The sequence below is a fragment of the Falco peregrinus genome, chromosome 1, assembly GCF_023634155.1.
Source record: "Falco peregrinus isolate bFalPer1 chromosome 1, bFalPer1.pri, whole genome shotgun sequence".
NCBI lineage: Eukaryota > Metazoa > Chordata > Aves > Falconiformes > Falconidae > Falco > Falco peregrinus.
Genome location: NC_073721.1, coordinates 40853927 through 40870713, shown reverse-complemented (window position 1 = coordinate 40870713; position 16787 = coordinate 40853927). Strand labels below are relative to the sequence as shown.

General features: G+C 59.8%; 1 protein-coding gene across 1 annotated transcript; it reads right to left on the bottom strand.

Moving 5' to 3' along the window:
• Positions 1-614: 614 nt before the first annotated feature.
• IER5L (immediate early response 5 like) lies at positions 615-3336 on the bottom strand. The gene has a single exon (XM_055798362.1). It carries the CDS (start codon positions 2981-2983, stop codon positions 2000-2002), a length of 984 nt encoding a protein of 327 aa, XP_055654337.1. The 5' UTR covers positions 2984-3336; the 3' UTR covers positions 615-1999.
• Between the last annotated feature and the right edge of the window lie 13451 nt (positions 3337-16787).

Here is a 16787-nt window from a genome sequence, read left to right as displayed (position 1 = left end):
TCTTGGTCTAGGCGGAGGGGTCCCGGGGCTGCTGGGGCTGCGGGAGCCAGAGGAGGGGCTCCAGCTGGGGGATTTGCGCTAGATGCTGGAAACTGCGCTTTTTGCACGGGATTTAAAAAAAAAAAAACACCCAGATATTCTCCCCTCCTGAGACCGGCCTGGGGGCGGTGCGCCGCGGCGCCGGCTTCGTGCGCTCGGTGTGAAGGAGGGGAGGGGAAAAATGCACAGAGCGAGGGGGGAGGGAAAACCCGCCCGCACCACGCAGCGGCCCCGCGCGGCGGTAACAAACTCCAACTTAAAAAAACTTCCCGAGCGCATCAGGGTGCGCGCAGGAGCGCGCAGGCGGCGGCGCTGCCCAGGTAGGGGCAGGGCAGGGGGGGTCCTGCTGGCTCCCCCCGCCGGGGGAAGCGGGGAGGGGACACAAGCCACGGCCCCTTCCCCACCTGGGCCTCGCTTTGCGTGGCACCCCCCAGACCCGCGGGGGGGGCTCTTGCTGCCGCCTGCCAGGCGGAGGGGGAGAGGGTGAAGCTGGATGGTGTTGGGGGGGATAAAGGGGTTTTGCCGGGGGCGAGGGGTGCACTGAGGGGGGGGCGGGGGCAGTCGGAGCCTCGGAAAAGGCTCCCCGGTGCAGAGGGGAAGCGGCGGCTCAGGAGAGGGGCTTCCGCTGGCTGCGGGGTGAGGGAACGCGAGAGCACAGCAACTTTATAATCGTCTTTTTATTAAGATTATAAATTTAAACAAATCTGAACAGTTTTACCCGGCGATATACAATTCCATGTGCACAAAAATACAGGCTTACAAACAAAGAAAAAGGAGGAAAAAAAAATAAGACCCCAACAGACCATTTGGCAAAGCATCCTCAGTTACACATAGTGCTGATACCATGAAGTTGGGAGTGGGCAGGCTGCAAATAAAAAAACAAGGAGGGGACAACGACCAGAAAACCCACCTTTTTACAACAAAAGGTTTTTCTTTAAAAAAAAAAATTAAAAATCAAGAGACTCTATAGGAGACAGATCCGTTCACAAGACCAAACAATGCTGGTTTTATGATTTTGGAAGGCTGAAATCAGAACAGTTGAACTTAACGGGAGGGGAAAAATTTAAAAAAAAAAAAAAAAAAAAAAAAGAAGACTAAAAGACCCGACACAGCACACTGGAGACGTGAGTAGTGTTACACGGTTACCTGCGGCATCACAAATACACACCGAGGCGGAGGCTCCGGGCTGCCGGGGGCGGCTCGCCCCCTCCCCGGCGTGGCAGGGAGCAGCCCGGAGGGATCCCCGGCCCCTGCTTCACCCCACCCCCACCCCCCCAAATTCAGCTCTCGTATCCCTCCAGCGTTACCCCGGCACAAGCGGTGGGAAGGAGAAGTCACATCGCACACGTTTCTTCTGGGAGGAAAGTTGAAATGTTTCCATTTCTGCCCCCCCCCCTTTTTTTTCTTTTAAATATATAAAGAAACGCACAAAACCGAACCGGCAGCGGCTGCTTCCCCCTCTCCCCGCCCCCCGAGCCCCGCCGAGCCGGGGCGGAGAGACCCCGCCGGGGCAGCGGGGCAGCCGGGGGGCTCCCGCCGCGGGGTCCCGGGGCCGGGCTCTCACGTGGCGCTCCCCGCCGCCAGCACCGGCCCCGGGAAACCCGCCGCGCAGAGAACCCGGGCCGACACAAAGAGGATTATTTAAATAGGTGCTTCGGGTTTTGTTGTTGTTTTGTTTTCGTTTGCTTATTTTTTTGTTGTTTTTTCTCTCATCTCTGCAAAAATAAAGTCCCAAGATCTTAGATTTTTTTTTCTTTATTGTACAATTTATAAAACACTAGTGTGGCTCTGCCCTCCCGCCTCCCCTGCGCACCCCTCGGCACCCTCCACCCCCCTCCCCTCGCCCCAACCCCCCTCCCCGCCTTTGTTTCAGGGTCCCCCCCTCCGGAGCCGCCGTCCCTCGGATCGCACCCCCGTTTTCGCAAACGCCCCCCGCCCGCGCCTTGCTCCCCGCTCCTCTCTAAAACGCGACGATGGCCCGAGTCCAGGCTCCCAGGCTCGCCAGCGCCTGCTTGCTGCACAGCTGCCCGTTGAGGGGCTGCTCTGAGTCCGCCTGCTGCCGGCTCACCAGCCCCGTGAAACCGGAGCCGAAGATGGAGATCAAGTTGGAGATGTTGGAAGAGTCCTGGGGGTGCTCAGCGCTGTACTCCTCGAAACGGGCGCGTTTGGTGCACGGGGCGAAGGGGGGGCCGCCCGCCACCCCGCCTCCCCCCGGCTCCCCTTCCTCCACCCCCTCCTCTTCCTCCTCCTGCCCCGGGTAATACTTGCGCTTGGTGCCCGGCGTGGGCGGCGGGGAGGCGAGCCCCGGCGCCGGCTGGCAGCAGCAGGGGCACTGCGAGCAGCAGTCCTGGTGCAAGTACCCGTTCTCCACCGTGGTCACGACGTGAGTGTCCAAATCCAGCACCGTGGTGCGGCTGCTACAGTGCGGCGCCCCGCCGCTCCCGAAGTCACAGCCGGCGGCGTAGAGCAGCCCCGGGGGCGCGCTGCCGCCGCCGGGACCGGCGCTGCCGGCGGCCCGGTAGAAGCCCGGGGACGAGTCTCTGCAGGGCGCTCGCTGCAGCTCCGGGGGCGCGGCGCACACCGGCACCTCCAGCAGCTCCGCACCGCCCCGCGCCGCCGCGCAGCTCCGCGCCTCGCGGTCCTGCGTGTCGGCGGGCAGCGGGAGCGCCGCCAGCTCCGGCGGGGCGGCGGTGGGCGGCGGGCAGGCGGGCATGGCGAGGAGCGGGGCGCCGTCGGGGTAATGCTGCTGGCGGCGGTAGAGCTCGGCGTAGCGCTCGCTCAGGTAGAGCTGCCGGGCGTTGCGGAGCACATAGGAGACGAGCAGGTTCTTGTGGAGCTTGATACCGCCTCGCTGCGTGCGGGAGCTGTGGATCTTCCGCAGGGAAATACTGATCAAACTCTGCGCATCGAGGGTGCACTCCATCCTCCTCCGGCCCCTCAGCATCTGCTCTCGCCACCCGCGCAGCCAGGCACCCCGGGCCGCATCCACACGGCAGCCGGGAGGGTGCGGAGGGTCGCAAAACAGGAGGATAAAGAGGCGGGGGGGAGGGAAGGGAAACAGAAGGGGGGGAAGGGGAAGGGGGGAGGAAAAGAGCCTGAGGTCGCTGGAGAGGGGGGAAATAGAGAGGGGCGTCTTCAGGGGGCGGCCAGCGGCGGGAGCAGAGCAGGCATCGACGTGCGCGCCGGTGGCTCCCGCTGCTGCTGCCGCCGCCGCGCTCCGTGCAGGGACGGCGCGTGCAGGCAGCGCCACCAGCGCCGCGCGCGCCCGCCCCGCGCGCCGCCCCCGCCCGCCCCTCCGCGAGCGCGCCCGCCCCGCCCCCCCACGCCGCGCGCGCGCAACTTCCCCCCGCGCCGATCGGTACCTGTCGCGCAGCGGCACTGAACGCCCGCCCGCCCAGCCCCCGCTTTTATAGTGCCGCGCCGGCCGCGCCCCGCCCCCCGGCGCGCGCGGCCAACGGGACGGCGGCGGGCGGCCTGACGGGCGGGCGGGGCGTCCAATAAGGGTGAGGCGGGCCCCTCGCGCCGTTCAAATGCTGACAGGCCCGGCACGGCCCAGGAGGGCGGCGGGGACCCGGCGGGGCGCCCGGGTCAGGCGGGGTTGCGCCGCTGGGCGCCGGGAGCCCCGTGATGCCCTGTCGGAGCGGCGGCGGGACCGGGCTGCCGCCCCCCCATGCCGCTCCCCACACACAGGTGAGCGTGGGGCGGCCCCGAGCCCCGCGAGGGCGGGGGCCGCCGCGTGGGCCGCCCCGCTCCGCTGTCTGGGGGCTCCGGGCCCCCCGCACCGCCTCCTCTGTGACACCCCCGGGGGCGCTGCCTGCCCCCAGCACCCTTGGTGGCGTCCCCTCCCCTGGCGTGCTGGGGGCGGCTGTCTCCTCCTGGCCGGACGCAGCCCTTCGCTCCCCTCCGCGGACCCCGGCGCGCACACCCCCCCCGCTTCGGGCTGCCCTGGCCCGGCCGCGTTAAAGGTGAAGGAGGCCGGGGGCACCCCGGTAGCGCCGGTTTCCCTCGCGCCCCGGCAGCAGCAGCAGCCCCGCAGAGACAATCCCGCCCTGCCGATGTCCCACTTCGCCCCGCGGGACCGGCCCGAGGTGCCCCGGCGTGGGGGCAGGGCTGTGCCCCTCGGCAGGTCCCCGGTCGCACCTGTGCTCCCCCCCAGCGGGAGCGGGGCCGCGCAGGGCTTGCTGCTAATTAAGGGCTCCCATCCCACCCTGTCGCACACAGCGGTCTTGAACCTGTGGGGCTGCACCCCAGCTCCTACAGGTGCCCCCTCACAGGGTGCATGTGACAGGAGGGGTCTGGGCAGACCCTTTGGTATGGGTGAGGTTGGGGGGCACAGGGGTTCAGGGCTGCCCCTTGCTTGTTGCTTAAAGGACCTGGCCACCGAGGGACCCAGCCATCTTCCGGGGGAGCAGCAGTGCTCGGGGGAGCCAGTGTCACCGCAGAGGAGCTGCAGCAGGTAGGAGCTGGGGGGACTCAGGGCAGGGGGCTGAAGCATCTTAATGGCAGAAGGGGGTCAGGAGCTGCTCCTGAAATGGCGTCTTCTGTAGAAAGCAGTGGGGAGGGGGGGGGTCCCCCTGAATGGGGAGGTTTCCCCGTGCTGGGTGCCTGCTCTGGGGGATGTGCTGGCCCATGTGCCTTAGCGGGGGCAGCCCCGTGTCTGTGGGTTGTGGGGGGTCTGCTGCAAAGCAAACCTCCAAAGCCCTTGCTCCCACCGATGCAGCCTGACCCCCAAACCGCAGGGGCAGCCCTGTAAGGTGGTCACTGGGCTCCATCAGCTTTGGGGGGCGGCACTGCGCAAAGCCTGGGCTCCACAGGGGGCTGTGGGGCTACACTTGAAGGGCTAGGGCTTTGCTTGCTTCCTGGCCTGCCTGGAGTCCACTGGTTCAGCTTGCTCACGTCCTCCACCCAAAGGAATAGGAGCAAGCCTGGCATCAGGGCCAGGGAGGATTTTGTCCCTGTGGAAGGGTATTTGGGATAGCAGCTGGGCTGGGGCAGCTCATTGCCCCCTGAGCAGTAGCTGGCTAAGTCCACCTTGCTTGTGGAGCAACCTTCTCCACAACCTGACCTCAGCCATGCAAACTGGGCTGAATGACGCTCTGTGCATTCCCAAGCTCTTGTAGGATACTCTTGACCCGCTTTCCTTGTTTATAACATAGAAAGTTATCGCAACCCCTGTCCAGAGAGTGGCTGTAGCTCAAGGTGGGGGGTATGGGCAGCACTGGTGATTTGGGGTTGCACTGTGTCCTTTCTCTCCTCCACCAGTCTCCCTGGCAATCCTTCCTGGCCGCAGGTTGGCTTTTCCAAGGCTGTGGCTGCGCTTCAGCTGGAGATCTGGGAGGTGATGCTCTGAGCTGGTCTGCACAGATACTATGGGGTGCTGCAGGGATGGGGTTTGGGGCCCATCACGCAAACTGGTGCTGAGCTTTGTGTGCTTTGGTGGCTGGAGCCAGGCCTTGCACCCGCTCAGCAAGATAAAAGGCTCTGCCCTCGCAGGGTGCTGGCGTTGGTGCTTGTGGACTGAGCCCCAGCTGCAGCTCTCCAGCATTTTCTGCAGCCCCCTGGGCACTAGGGGACCAGGGCAGAAAGCGCTGCTGCTGCCAGCCTGTGCCACGTCTTCCACCCAGCCAGCACAGGCAGCAATTGCCTCTCTTGTTCAGCTGGCATTTGCTGTATTCTGGCCCATCTCCAGCTGTAGAACTCCAGCCTAGGTGGTCCAAGCTAAGAGCCTGAACTGCTTTTTGGCTGGCTGCTATGGGGTGGCTTGGGCAGTGCGGACAGAGCCAGCCACAAAGCTTTGCCCTGGCAGACCTCCTCCGCCTCGAGCTCCTGCTCGCTGTCCCGCCTCGGCTTGGACTTGCAGCGTAGCTTCGGGACGCTGCCCCACACCGGCCTGCTGCCCTGTAATCGTTGCACGGCCCTGCAGACCTCTGGTCATGGATTTAAGTGAAGGGCCAGGTGGACTCTGCAGGGCCTCGCTTGCAGCAGTGCCAGGTGTATGGAGGTGCAGAGGGCCTTGCAGAGGCTGGCACGTCACTGGGGCAGCCTCTGGGGCTGTGGGGCAGCCCCGATTCGGGAGATGCTGCCGCCTCTGGCTGTCAGGTAAGTGCCCTCTGCTGTAGCTGCCTGAGAAGCTTCGTGGCACCAGGAAAACCCAAGAGCACAGCAGGAGCCTTGAGGAGATGAAGATGAAATTAAAACTTTAATCGTAGTTAGACTTTGGGTAATTAATATAAAGGCTATAAAACACGGGCCTGATCCTCGCGCTGACTGCCGGGCACCGTGTTGCAACTGGTGAGGCTGGCGGCAGCCGCAGGCTTGCTCTCCTGGCGGGTGCAAGCGTTTTGTTTGCAGATACGGTGGCTTTAATCCTGGAGCTGGGACGGGCTGCGCACTGTGAAAGCTGCGCTGCTTCGGTTTGGCCTGTGGACTCTGAAATCTCTCGGAGACAGGAATCTGGCTGATACCTGTCTTGGCACATGACTGTAAACGCTGCTTTCCTGAAAGAGGATAATGAACCCTGTCCATTTTCTGGCTGTGAAGCAGCAAGCTGGGGCAGTATGGGTTTGGTGCTTGCCTTTCCCAGGAAAATCTCTGTGCCCTGTCCAGCATCCATGTTGCCTTGTCTCCACTGGGGTTTGTGTGCCCTTCCCATGGGAAAGGGCCCTAAGGACCCTACTTCTCTAGGGGACAGTTGGTCTAAAACCATCTCTGTTAAATATAATTACAGCTTTTGACTGGCCATTAAATGGTGAGTACCATTATTTCCTCAAAGGAAAGGAGCATGGGCCTGGGATTTGCTGTTTGGAGGGCTGCAGCTGCACATTTCCTGGTGTACATGCTGCTGGTCTTGGGGGCCAGGCTGTGGTGCGGGTGCTGTGAGGCTGGCCCTGGGCTGAGGATGGTGCAGCTGTACGGCAGTCTGTCTGTCCAGCCCTGCTGATGTCTGGGTGCCAGGGCTGGTTTCGCAGCCGTCGATCCTGCAGCAGGCTCCAGTAGCAAAACCTGGCGGTCCGCTGCTCTCAGCTGCAGAGTAAACAAGCTGGCAAGAGAAACCATTTTGCTTCAGCTAGTAGGAGAAACCCTTTTTAGGTAGCACTTCCAACTGGCAATGTTCTCCTTCATTAACCCCCTCCTTCCCTTTCCAATGAAACATGAATTTGCAGCAACCGGAGATCAGGCGCTTGCTGGTGCTGCCTTGCCACCCAGAGCAACGAACACAGACGTGAATTTACTGCTTGATCTCGTAATTTCAGTGCAATTAGACTGGCTGCTATAGAGCAATTTCCCCTAGAGCCTCAGAGGTCTGGGTCTGGGCCTGGGCATTGCCCAGCTGTTCTCAGACAAGGAAGCGGAGACATTTGTGCATTGGCTGAAACATTACTTTTTTTTCAGGTGTACCTGGAACTTGACTCGCGGGAGACGCGTCTGCAAGTTGGAGCTGTGGGTGCCTGGCATGTCTGAAAAGGAGCCTGCTTTTCAGGCTTACTTATTACAAGTCGGGCACCCAAAGCTAGTGGGAAAACAAGCCAGAACAAGGTTTTCAGGCTGAGCTCTGGGAGCAGGGCCGGCTTCTGCCACCCCCTCCTCTGTGCTGGGTAGGTACAATGTTGCCTGCCCAATCCCCCCCCCAAGCTGCTCCCCAGCTTGTGGGGACACCTGTAACACAGACCCACAGGGTCTGCTGCAGAGCATGGAGGACAGGGCGTGTCAGTCTCAGAAGCCAGCAGCCCTCAGAGCAGTGTATCCAGCCGTATTGATGGAGCGGGCTGTGGGTAAGGCTGTCACCCCACTGCCTCGTTAGCCATCAGCTCTTTCTCACAGCTCTAGTACCGCAGCCAAATACTTTGTATAAAATCCTGGAGAAAACTGAGATGAAGCCATACTGAAAAAATTGTCCATTTATTGTTCCTCTGTGCTTTTAAGCTGGGGAGCTGTACAATGCCTCCCAAGCATCACCATGGCACGGGGCATGGATGAGGGGCTCAGTACTTTGATCTGGTCTGTTCCTACCTAACTTCACCGACTTAATTGCCTACATTTCTTGTACCCTGGGCACTGCTGTGCAGTGTATGGGTGCAACCCATAAACTTCCCTGCTGTTGCTTCATGGCCTCTCACGGCTGCATGGCCAAGCAGAGCCTAACCCATCCCTGTGCTCAAGGTGGTGCTTACGAACTTTTCCGGTGCTTTCTGTGCTCCTACTGAAGTGTTGGGAGGTCCCCTTGCATGGGAATTGCATGACTCTTGCTTTGACTAATCCTGGGAGCGTGGAATTGAGGTGGTGATCGCTACCAGGATCTTATTGCTGATCCTCTCCACAGCGGGCTTTGCTTATCCTGCTGTGAGTGCCAGCCAGCTGGTGACGTGACCCAAAGGAGAAGGGGGCCTCTGCCTGTGCCGATGTTTTTTTTAGGCCATGCTTGCTTTTGCCACTTGGTGTGCCCAGCAGTCAGTCCACAGTAGCAGATCTGTTCCTTGCTAGAGCTGGGGGGTGGGGAAAGAGCTGCTGCTGATGTGAGCAGAGCTGTGGGTGTTTGTGGGGAGGCTGCAGCATCCCAGTTGTCTTTGTGTGATTTGCTTGGCTCACCTGGCACCCAGAGCCACTCGTGTGATGCTCTGCAGCAGTATAAAGCTTCTGGCACAGGTACTTCTCCAGGTCTCTAGCAAGCTTGTCCTACTGTGCCGGTCTCTGCTAGCGCCTTATCTCCTTGTTTCTGGCATTTGGAGGATATGTATTTCCTGCAAAACCATTGTGCAGGATGCTAAAGCTACAAGATAAACTGGGTGTGGCAAGCTTAGAGGGGATGAAGTTGGCATCCACTCCCTCCAGCGAGCTAGTGTTTCACACCTTGCACTGGGTGCTCACCTGGACCTTGCCACCCAGGGAGCTCATCACAGCTCCCTGATGGATGTGGTGCATAAGGGACCCTGGAAGCTCAGGGCAGGCATTGCCACTGTGGTGACTGCCTGGGGGCTTGGACGGGAGTGTTGCATCAGCAGCATCCCCGTGGCTCCTTTGAGCATTTCTGAGGTGCTGCAGTAGTCAAAGTACCCACAGCCTCTGGCCTGCTTGGCAGCAAGTCCTGCAGCTTGCAGTGGTGATGGCACCAACGCTCAGACTGGTCATAGGGCTGTGTGGCTTCAGGCTGGGCTTGGCTGCCTGGTGTTTCCTGTAGGAATATGCCGAAGGGCTAGAAAACTTGGGGTGCTTCTGTCCGTGAAACCCAGCTGTGCTCAGCACTAGTCCTATCAAGGAAGAGCTGGAGACTGAGGCTGCAGGGGGATCAATGTAGGTCACTCACTCAGGGCACTTGTGACCATGGCTTGTGGAGTCACTCCTGGGAGAATGCTTTGACCTGTGGTGGCTCTTGGGTTAGGGCTGGGAACAAGTATCGCTTAAGAGCAGTAAGGTGAATGGCAGGCTAAAGGCCAGCTTTGAGCTCTGTCCTCACCTGGCAAATGTGCTTTTGTCCCCATGGTCTGGCTGTGCGCTGAGCAGTTACGCTGCCTCTCCGTGCTGGTGTTTGGCATGTCGGTGAGCTGTCCTGAGGAGAAACCAAGACCAAGACCCCAAAGTTGTTTGCTGCATTTGGCGCCAGGTCCCTGGAGTGGATTTTGTGGGAGGTTGTGGATGTGACTACCACCTTCTTGGAGAAAGCACGTCTGTTCTGGGGGCTCCCCTGGCAGCTGATGTTGAATGGTGCTCTGGAGCTGCCCTGAGGTCTCGCCACTGTCACCCCAGATCATCGCTTCCAGGAGGGATGGGTTACCCCAGGCAGCCAGGCTGTTTTCTGGGCTGTGGTATCAGATGGCAGCTCTGTTTAATGGCTAAGTCAAATATCCTGAAGTCTTTAGTGTTGTGCAGCCAAGGGTTGACCCCTGGGCTTGGTCTGGCCTCGTGTTATAGCTGTAAATGTGGCTGTGCTGGTGCGCAGTCCTTACCCTAACTGGAAAGTCTTCTCTCCAGCACTAGTGTGAATGGGGAACGTTACCTGCAGATCCTTTTCCTGTCTGTCCTGGGTGGAGCTGGATGGGAGTTGCTGGGGACCGAGTGGGATTTATAGCTGTGCTCCCTGCCAGCAATGGGACCGGCGGGCTGTCGGAGGAGTCCAGGCAGCAAGCTGTTACACGATGATGGGAGGGCAAAGAGACCAGGCGCCTGTGATCTAGGGCTAATCCTTCGTCTCTGCCTCTGTTTTGCTTCCCACCTACCCTGTCCTGTGGTTTCTAGATGCTAATCTGTGCGGGGCAGGGCATGTATTACAGCGCAGGCATCGAAGGCATCGTCTGGCGCGGGGCCCTTGGGCAGCCCCTGCAATAGGCATTGTCCACCCTGGGTGAGACCCCTGTCCCAGGGCTCACGCGCTGGGCAGTCACGCTTGGCATTGAGAGCAACCAAAGCTCAAGATCCTTCCCTGTCCCCTGTGCTTGCTAAGCCTGCAGGGAGGGCAGCTGGGGCAAAAATGGTATTAAAGTTGGAGCTGTGCCATGAGTGGGGAACAAACGCCGGGATGGTGTGTGGGACCTGCCCGGGCTGCTGGCCCCCGGCTCGGTGGGGATCCCCTTCCTCGCTAAAAGTGACACAAAGCGTGTCCAGTTAGTGCTGCCAGGTGACGCGGGGCTCCGAAACGGTTAATCGCTGCCTGCGACGGGAACGATAACCTCTCCCCAGCAGAGCCTCCCGGTGCCCGGCCGGATCGGGACTACAATCCCCGGCAGGGAGCGAGCCCCCGGGGCGTGCCGGGACTGGTAGTCCGGGGCCGGGTGTGGGGGTCCCGATGCCACTCGTGGCTGGGGCGGGGGGACCCGGAGGGAATGTGCCGTCTCGGGGAGGAGCCAGCGTGTTCACCCACTTTGTTGTTAAATACCTTAAAGGAGCAGCGGCTGTGCCCGAGCGAGCTCCCTAGCAGCGCCGCGCACCCCGGGCCGTGGGCTTTTTAAAGATAAAAATCACTCGCTTGGCCTCCGTTATTACCGCCATCTCCCGCGCCCCGTAACCCCTTCGGCGCCTGGGCACCGCCAGCCCGGCCGCGGCGCTGCGAGCGCGGCCCTGGGCCACCTCCGCCGCCGCGGGCGCTCAGGGGGGCCGAGCCGTGCCGCCTCGCTGCTCTCCGTGCCATGGGCCACCAGCGCGCGGCTGTCCCCTCGCAGCGGGGCCGTCCCCGCTCGCCAGCCCCGCAGAGAAGGAGCGCCGGAGCCAAGCGCGGCGCGGCCGCGGTGCGGGCAGCGCGGCAGATTTCTCGTGCCAGCTGTGACCCGGAGATTCCCCCCCGCACCCCCCAGCACGCACACACACACCCCCCCGGCATAATTCAGTCTGGCACCCAGTGCCTCCAGCCAAGCACCCTGGCCCGGCCCTGGCATGTGCCCAGCAGACGCCCACATCAAAGCCGCCGCGGCGTGCCTGGCCCCTGGCCAGCAGTTACCTCTAGACGGCTTGTGCAAACCTGGAGGGAGATGGCAGGGAAGCATCCAGCCCCCAGCAGCTCCTGCTGGCCGCGGGGCAGCCACGCCTGCCTTGGGCGCATGGTGGGTGCCACAGCTGGGTGGGTGACCCATGATGGGGGTGTCCCTGAAACATCCACCCCAGTGGAGTCGGCTAGGTGTGGGCTGGCACCTGGGTGCCTCAAATTGCTTTGTCCTTGCTGCCCTGTCCTGGCAGTCCTCACCTCCGTGCCCCTCTGAGCCTCAGCGGAGGGGGGATGAAATCCCTCTGGCAGGCAAATGTGCTGGAGAGGGGCTGCTGGAGCACAAAACTGGAACCTTGCTGACTGGAAAAGCAGGAATAACCACCAAAACACAACTGGTGGGGAGGGCTGTGATGCTGCAGGGAGCCAGCAGCTGAGCTGGCTCGCGCTGGGTGATACTCTGGGGCAGATGGCCCAGGTCTGCCTGTGCTGCCCAGGGTCACAGGCTGTGGCTCGCCTGTGGGCCGCATGGGTGGGAAGGCAAGGGGAGGGCTTGGGTGGCAGGGCCGAGCCCAGCGCTCTTGGCTGAGCCTTTCTCTCCTGGATTGTTGGGTGCAGCTACGCTTCCCTGCCAAGGGGCTGCACTTGGTTCTTTTTCCCTCCTGGGTGCAGGAGGAAAGAATATTGGGCATGCCTGATCCTGCCTGGAATTGGGCTCCAGCTGGTCCATGCTGTGAGTTCAGGCTCATGTCCATACGGCTTCCAGCCTAGTGCCTGGCCCAGCATGGTTGGCAGCGTGCAGAGCTGCTGGTCTTGCTTGGATTTGGGGTTGTCTGGGTGAAAGTCATACCCAGAGCAGAGGAACTCTTCCTGTGGTGTGGAAAGCTCTCCGTGCATGAGTGGCATGGCAGGAGCAGAAGAGCTGAAGCTCATCAGAGCTTGTGGCTGTGGAGGGACCTGCGGTGCCAGGACCTGGCTTCTCTAAATGCAGGGACTCGTGTGGTTGGATGCTGGATGACAACCTGTGCAGCAGTGACCTCCTGGGTGCATCAAAGGCAGCAGAAACCCTTCTGGGCTGCAGAGGAGTCAGCACCATGTCATTCTTCTGTGCAAAAGGAAGCAGTGGAGTAGGAGAGGCTGCCTGCGGTGAGCTGTGGGCTGCTGCATCCAGTGACAAACCCAGGGTGCAGGGAGACCATGCTGCTTCTGTGCTGCAGGTGCAGCTAACCCGCTGCCTCATGGATGCTGAATAAGCAGCCCTGGAGGTCCTTCCCCAGCTGTGGCCAGCCCAGCAGCGTGTGGGAGCACAGAGTGACCCGTGCATCTCTTCTAGTGAGGTGTGAATGGGGATGATGGTGTAGGAGGAAACAAATTTGTCTCACCTGGATGCAGGGGAGAGGGTAGGGGCTCAGCCTAACACCTCCTGCTGTGCCTGGCTGCTCTCTGGTGTGTGCTTGCAGCCCTGGGCTGCACGGCTCAGCCTGCAGCCACACTGCCTGACCTTGGTCCAGTCCCTTACTCAGTGTTCCCTCAGCACTCATGCAGTGCTCCCTGTGCTCCTCGGTGCTGCGATGCTGACAACTTTCTGTCTTGCAAACAGCTCCCTTACGTGTGCGTGCTGTGCCTGGCGCAGCAGGGACCTGTCTGTGCCTGGGATCACAGCCTCACAGCATGTGGGGGGGGAGGAGAGGTTCATGGGCTGCACGGGGCGCTAGTGAAGCTGTCTGATGGAGGTGGGCACCGGAAAGCTCCCCTACAGGCCTGTCTGTTACTCACTCTTTTTTGCTTTTCTTCCCTTGCCTGCCATTCAGAAACTTGCATCAGCAGCCTCACATCTGCCCAACACGTTGTGATGGTTGTGTTGCAGCAGGTGCCTTGGAAGAGCCCTGCACTGAGGCGGTTGAGGTGCGTGCCCCTCCACATCCCCGAGCTGACTGTTTCTGATGCAGTGATGCTCGGACCCAGCCCGACCCTGGACCCGTCCTGCTCTGATGTTGGAGCAGAAGCCCCAAAGGGTGAAATACAGCTGCTGGAGGAGACAGCAGGAGCTGTGAGCTGGGGGTCCTGGAGGTGAAGCTGTTTGCAAACAGCTCCCGGGTGCACTGCAGTTTTGTGCACTGCGTGATTTTCCCACACGCACAGGCATTCCCAAGGCTGAAGGGAACTCTTCCTGCTCTGGGAAGGGTAGAAATGAGACATGGATAAAATCGCTAGGCTAGTGTTGCTAGAGGAATTAAGAGCCAAGCAACTGCATCCATAGGAACCTCAGTTCTTCTTTTATCCCCTTGCACATTGAAGTTAATTGCATTTCCAACTGACACATCAAGCTGTCCTGCCACAGTCATCTGCAGCAAAGTCAGTGCATAGTGGTTGCTCTGGGATATAAACTTCACCTCTTCTGTTTTGCTCTCTTGGGGGAATAACGGCTTTCCCAAGGCTATTTGTGCTGTGGTCAGGTCTTAGGAGCCCAGGGCTCAAGCTGAGTGTCTTGCTAGGTCTTTATGGGTATCTCTTGAAGGTGAGACTTGTCAGGCTTAAGCAATGGATGAAATTTTTTTAATGGGTGTTCAGCAGCCACTGTGGAGATGCTTAAAGGCATAAATTTTTTAAGAGCATAATGGATGTTAAGCTCTCAAAAATAAATCTGAAGTCTCTCTAGCCTGTGTTTCCCAAGGTACTGGTGGCTAGCTTAAAATGAAAGAGCAAGTGAAATGAAGTAACAGGCTTTTAGATGGTGCAGAGCACCAATGTGGAGCTTTTGCTTTCTTAGTGTGTCTGAGTTAGCACTCAGTCCTTCGGGATGCTGAGGGTCAGGACAGCAAGGTCTTAACCCTCAGCGGGTGCTTCAAGAACCTACACTGGAGAGCAGAGGTAAGGATTTTTCCCCATCCCAGTAAGACTGGTTGGGCAGAGTGTGCAGTGCCAGGCTCTAAAACCTCCTTCCCAGAAGACTTGCTGATGGCAACCAGAGACTTTTGGTCCAAAACTTCATGAAGGCTCTCCTGATGAAGCACAGCAAGCAGAGTCTGGGTGTGAGAGATGAGCCAGTGCCTTGCCCCCTCTAGAAAAGGACAGGAAGCCCTGGACAGAGCAGCTCTGCCCATACCGTTGCAGGGAGATGACAGTGGACCTGCAGAGTGCCAGGGCCTCCTCTTCTACCCTACACAATGAGCCTTTCCTGGGGAAGTGATGGCCCTGTGCAGGGGTTTCCTCCTAGGCCCTTGTTGCACCAGGAGCTGGGGCAGCAGGAAGGAGATACCCCCCCTGGTTGGGGCAGTGCTGTGGGGCTGGGAGATGGGGAGCAACTGGCTCCATCCTCCCCTGGCTGCTGTTACCCCTGGACTGGGAAGCAGAGCTGCTCCTTCTGTCTCTGCAGACACAGCGATGCCACGGGGAAAAGGAGGTGGAGGGGTACCATGCTGGCATGGGCAGCACTGCCAAGGGTGCTGGGGAGCTGACAGCTCAAGGCTTGTTTGATGCCGCTTTCTTCTCCCACTGCTGGAGCAGGGAGAATGGCAGCTGTGGGAGCACTGAGCTCCTGCTTGTCTCCTGCCTGGGGAGGCTGGCCTGGGGAAAGCAAGAGCAGCCCTGATCCCGTGCACAACCCCAGGAGGCAGCGGGTGCATGCAAGCACTGGCATCCTGCAATACTGCGCCCTCACATTGCTTTTGGCAGCTTCCCTCCCAAGTCTGGCAGGAAATGTTCCTTCCTTCCCCCTGAGGTCAGCTCCGCTGTGGCTCTGCTCTTTGAGGTCCTCTTGTACCTGCTGAGGGCTCGGCACTATTTTATAGGGCTTTTTCATGAGGTGTGCCTTGCGAATGCCCTCCCTTGGGCTGTGGTAAACATGCCTGGAGATGAGCAATGCTGGTGCCTTCAGGAGGGTGACAAAGTTGGGGCACCAAGTGACTTGTGCCAGGTCTTTCTGCTCCTTGCTTGGGTTTTGGGGAAGATCTTGACCTGCTGTGAGGTGACAGGTTCTGAAATATATCAAGTTGTGAATGCCTTGCTGGGGAAGAGGCATGAAAAGTGGAGGACTTGGGAATGATCAGGGAAAAATTATTCCTTGAAGTGTGGGTTCATGCAGAAATGTTACCTGCTGCTTCTGTAGTTCAGCCTAACCCTATGGCCCTGTCCTGTTAGTGATTGTGTGTAATTATGGAAATTGGAAAAACATACTTCTTTGATATGGACAGGGTCTGCTCAAAGGGCAGTTGTTCATGGAGTCCAACTGCTTGCATTCATGCTGAAGGCAGCTCTAGATTCTGTGCCCCCATCACTCCTGAGCCCTGGGTTGGCCATCAGGGCTAACCCAAGGAAAAAAAATCTATTTTATCTTCTTCCCGAAAGCTTTGAGGATCAGGGCTCTTGTTTCTTGAAAATACAAGGTGTGGCTACACCAAGAGCCTCTGGCAGGAGGCTGGCAAGAGATGTGAACAGAGCCTGGTGCCTCCTTGCTCTGGTTTGCACATCTGGATTTTCTTTCCTGCTGTTCCAGCCTGCTCTGAGCACCACTCACCCCTGCTCGGGCTGGGAGAGCATTTCTGGGTGACTGCTGCTGGAATGAATGGGGATGGGAGAACGTCATCCCAACCCAGCACGAGTTTGCAAGTTCTCTGGGCTCCCAGCTGCTCTGGCGGCTGCTGCTGTTGCTGCTGCCTCTTGGGGGAGGAGAGGAGGGACCAAGCAGGGGTCTCTGCTCCTTGGCACAGCTGCACCGGGGCTCTCTGCAGCTCCCAGGCACGGCAGCTCTTCCCCAGATGGAGGATGGGGCCCTGGGGGTATTGGCCGTCTGCTGCTTTGCTGCCCAAAAAAGCCTGGAGGCTGTTTTGCCCTGCTGCTCTGCTGTTATCCATTGAATTGCACCAAAAATCATGCTCCCCCCCATTATCCCTGAAGATGGATGCAGATGACTCCCCTCCTGACATGTGCGTGATCTGTGCACACTTGGCTCTCCTCTCTTCCCAGGCAGCTGGCAAGTTATTTTTGGTTCTGGAGTGGCCCATATCTGGTTTCTGCTGGGGCAAGTCCCTGCGCCCAGCGCAGCTCTTGCATCCCCGGGGCTTGCAGGAGGTGGGATGTGCTGGCTTCCCTTGCCGATGTGTTGGCTGGAGCCAGCAGGGATGCTCCAGTGCTCACCTGCTAAAGGGCTGGTCTGGCATCTCTGTGGAATGGCTGAGGAGAGGGGGAAGTTGGCCAGGTCTGCGGGGACTCACCTGGAGGTAGTGTCCCGGGAAACCTGATCTGTGGGCCTGTTTGGGGGGAGAGGGATGGGCAGGAGCAGCTGGTGCTGTCGCAGGGCTTGGAAACCCAAGCCAACACCTAGTCACATGCATCCCCTGTG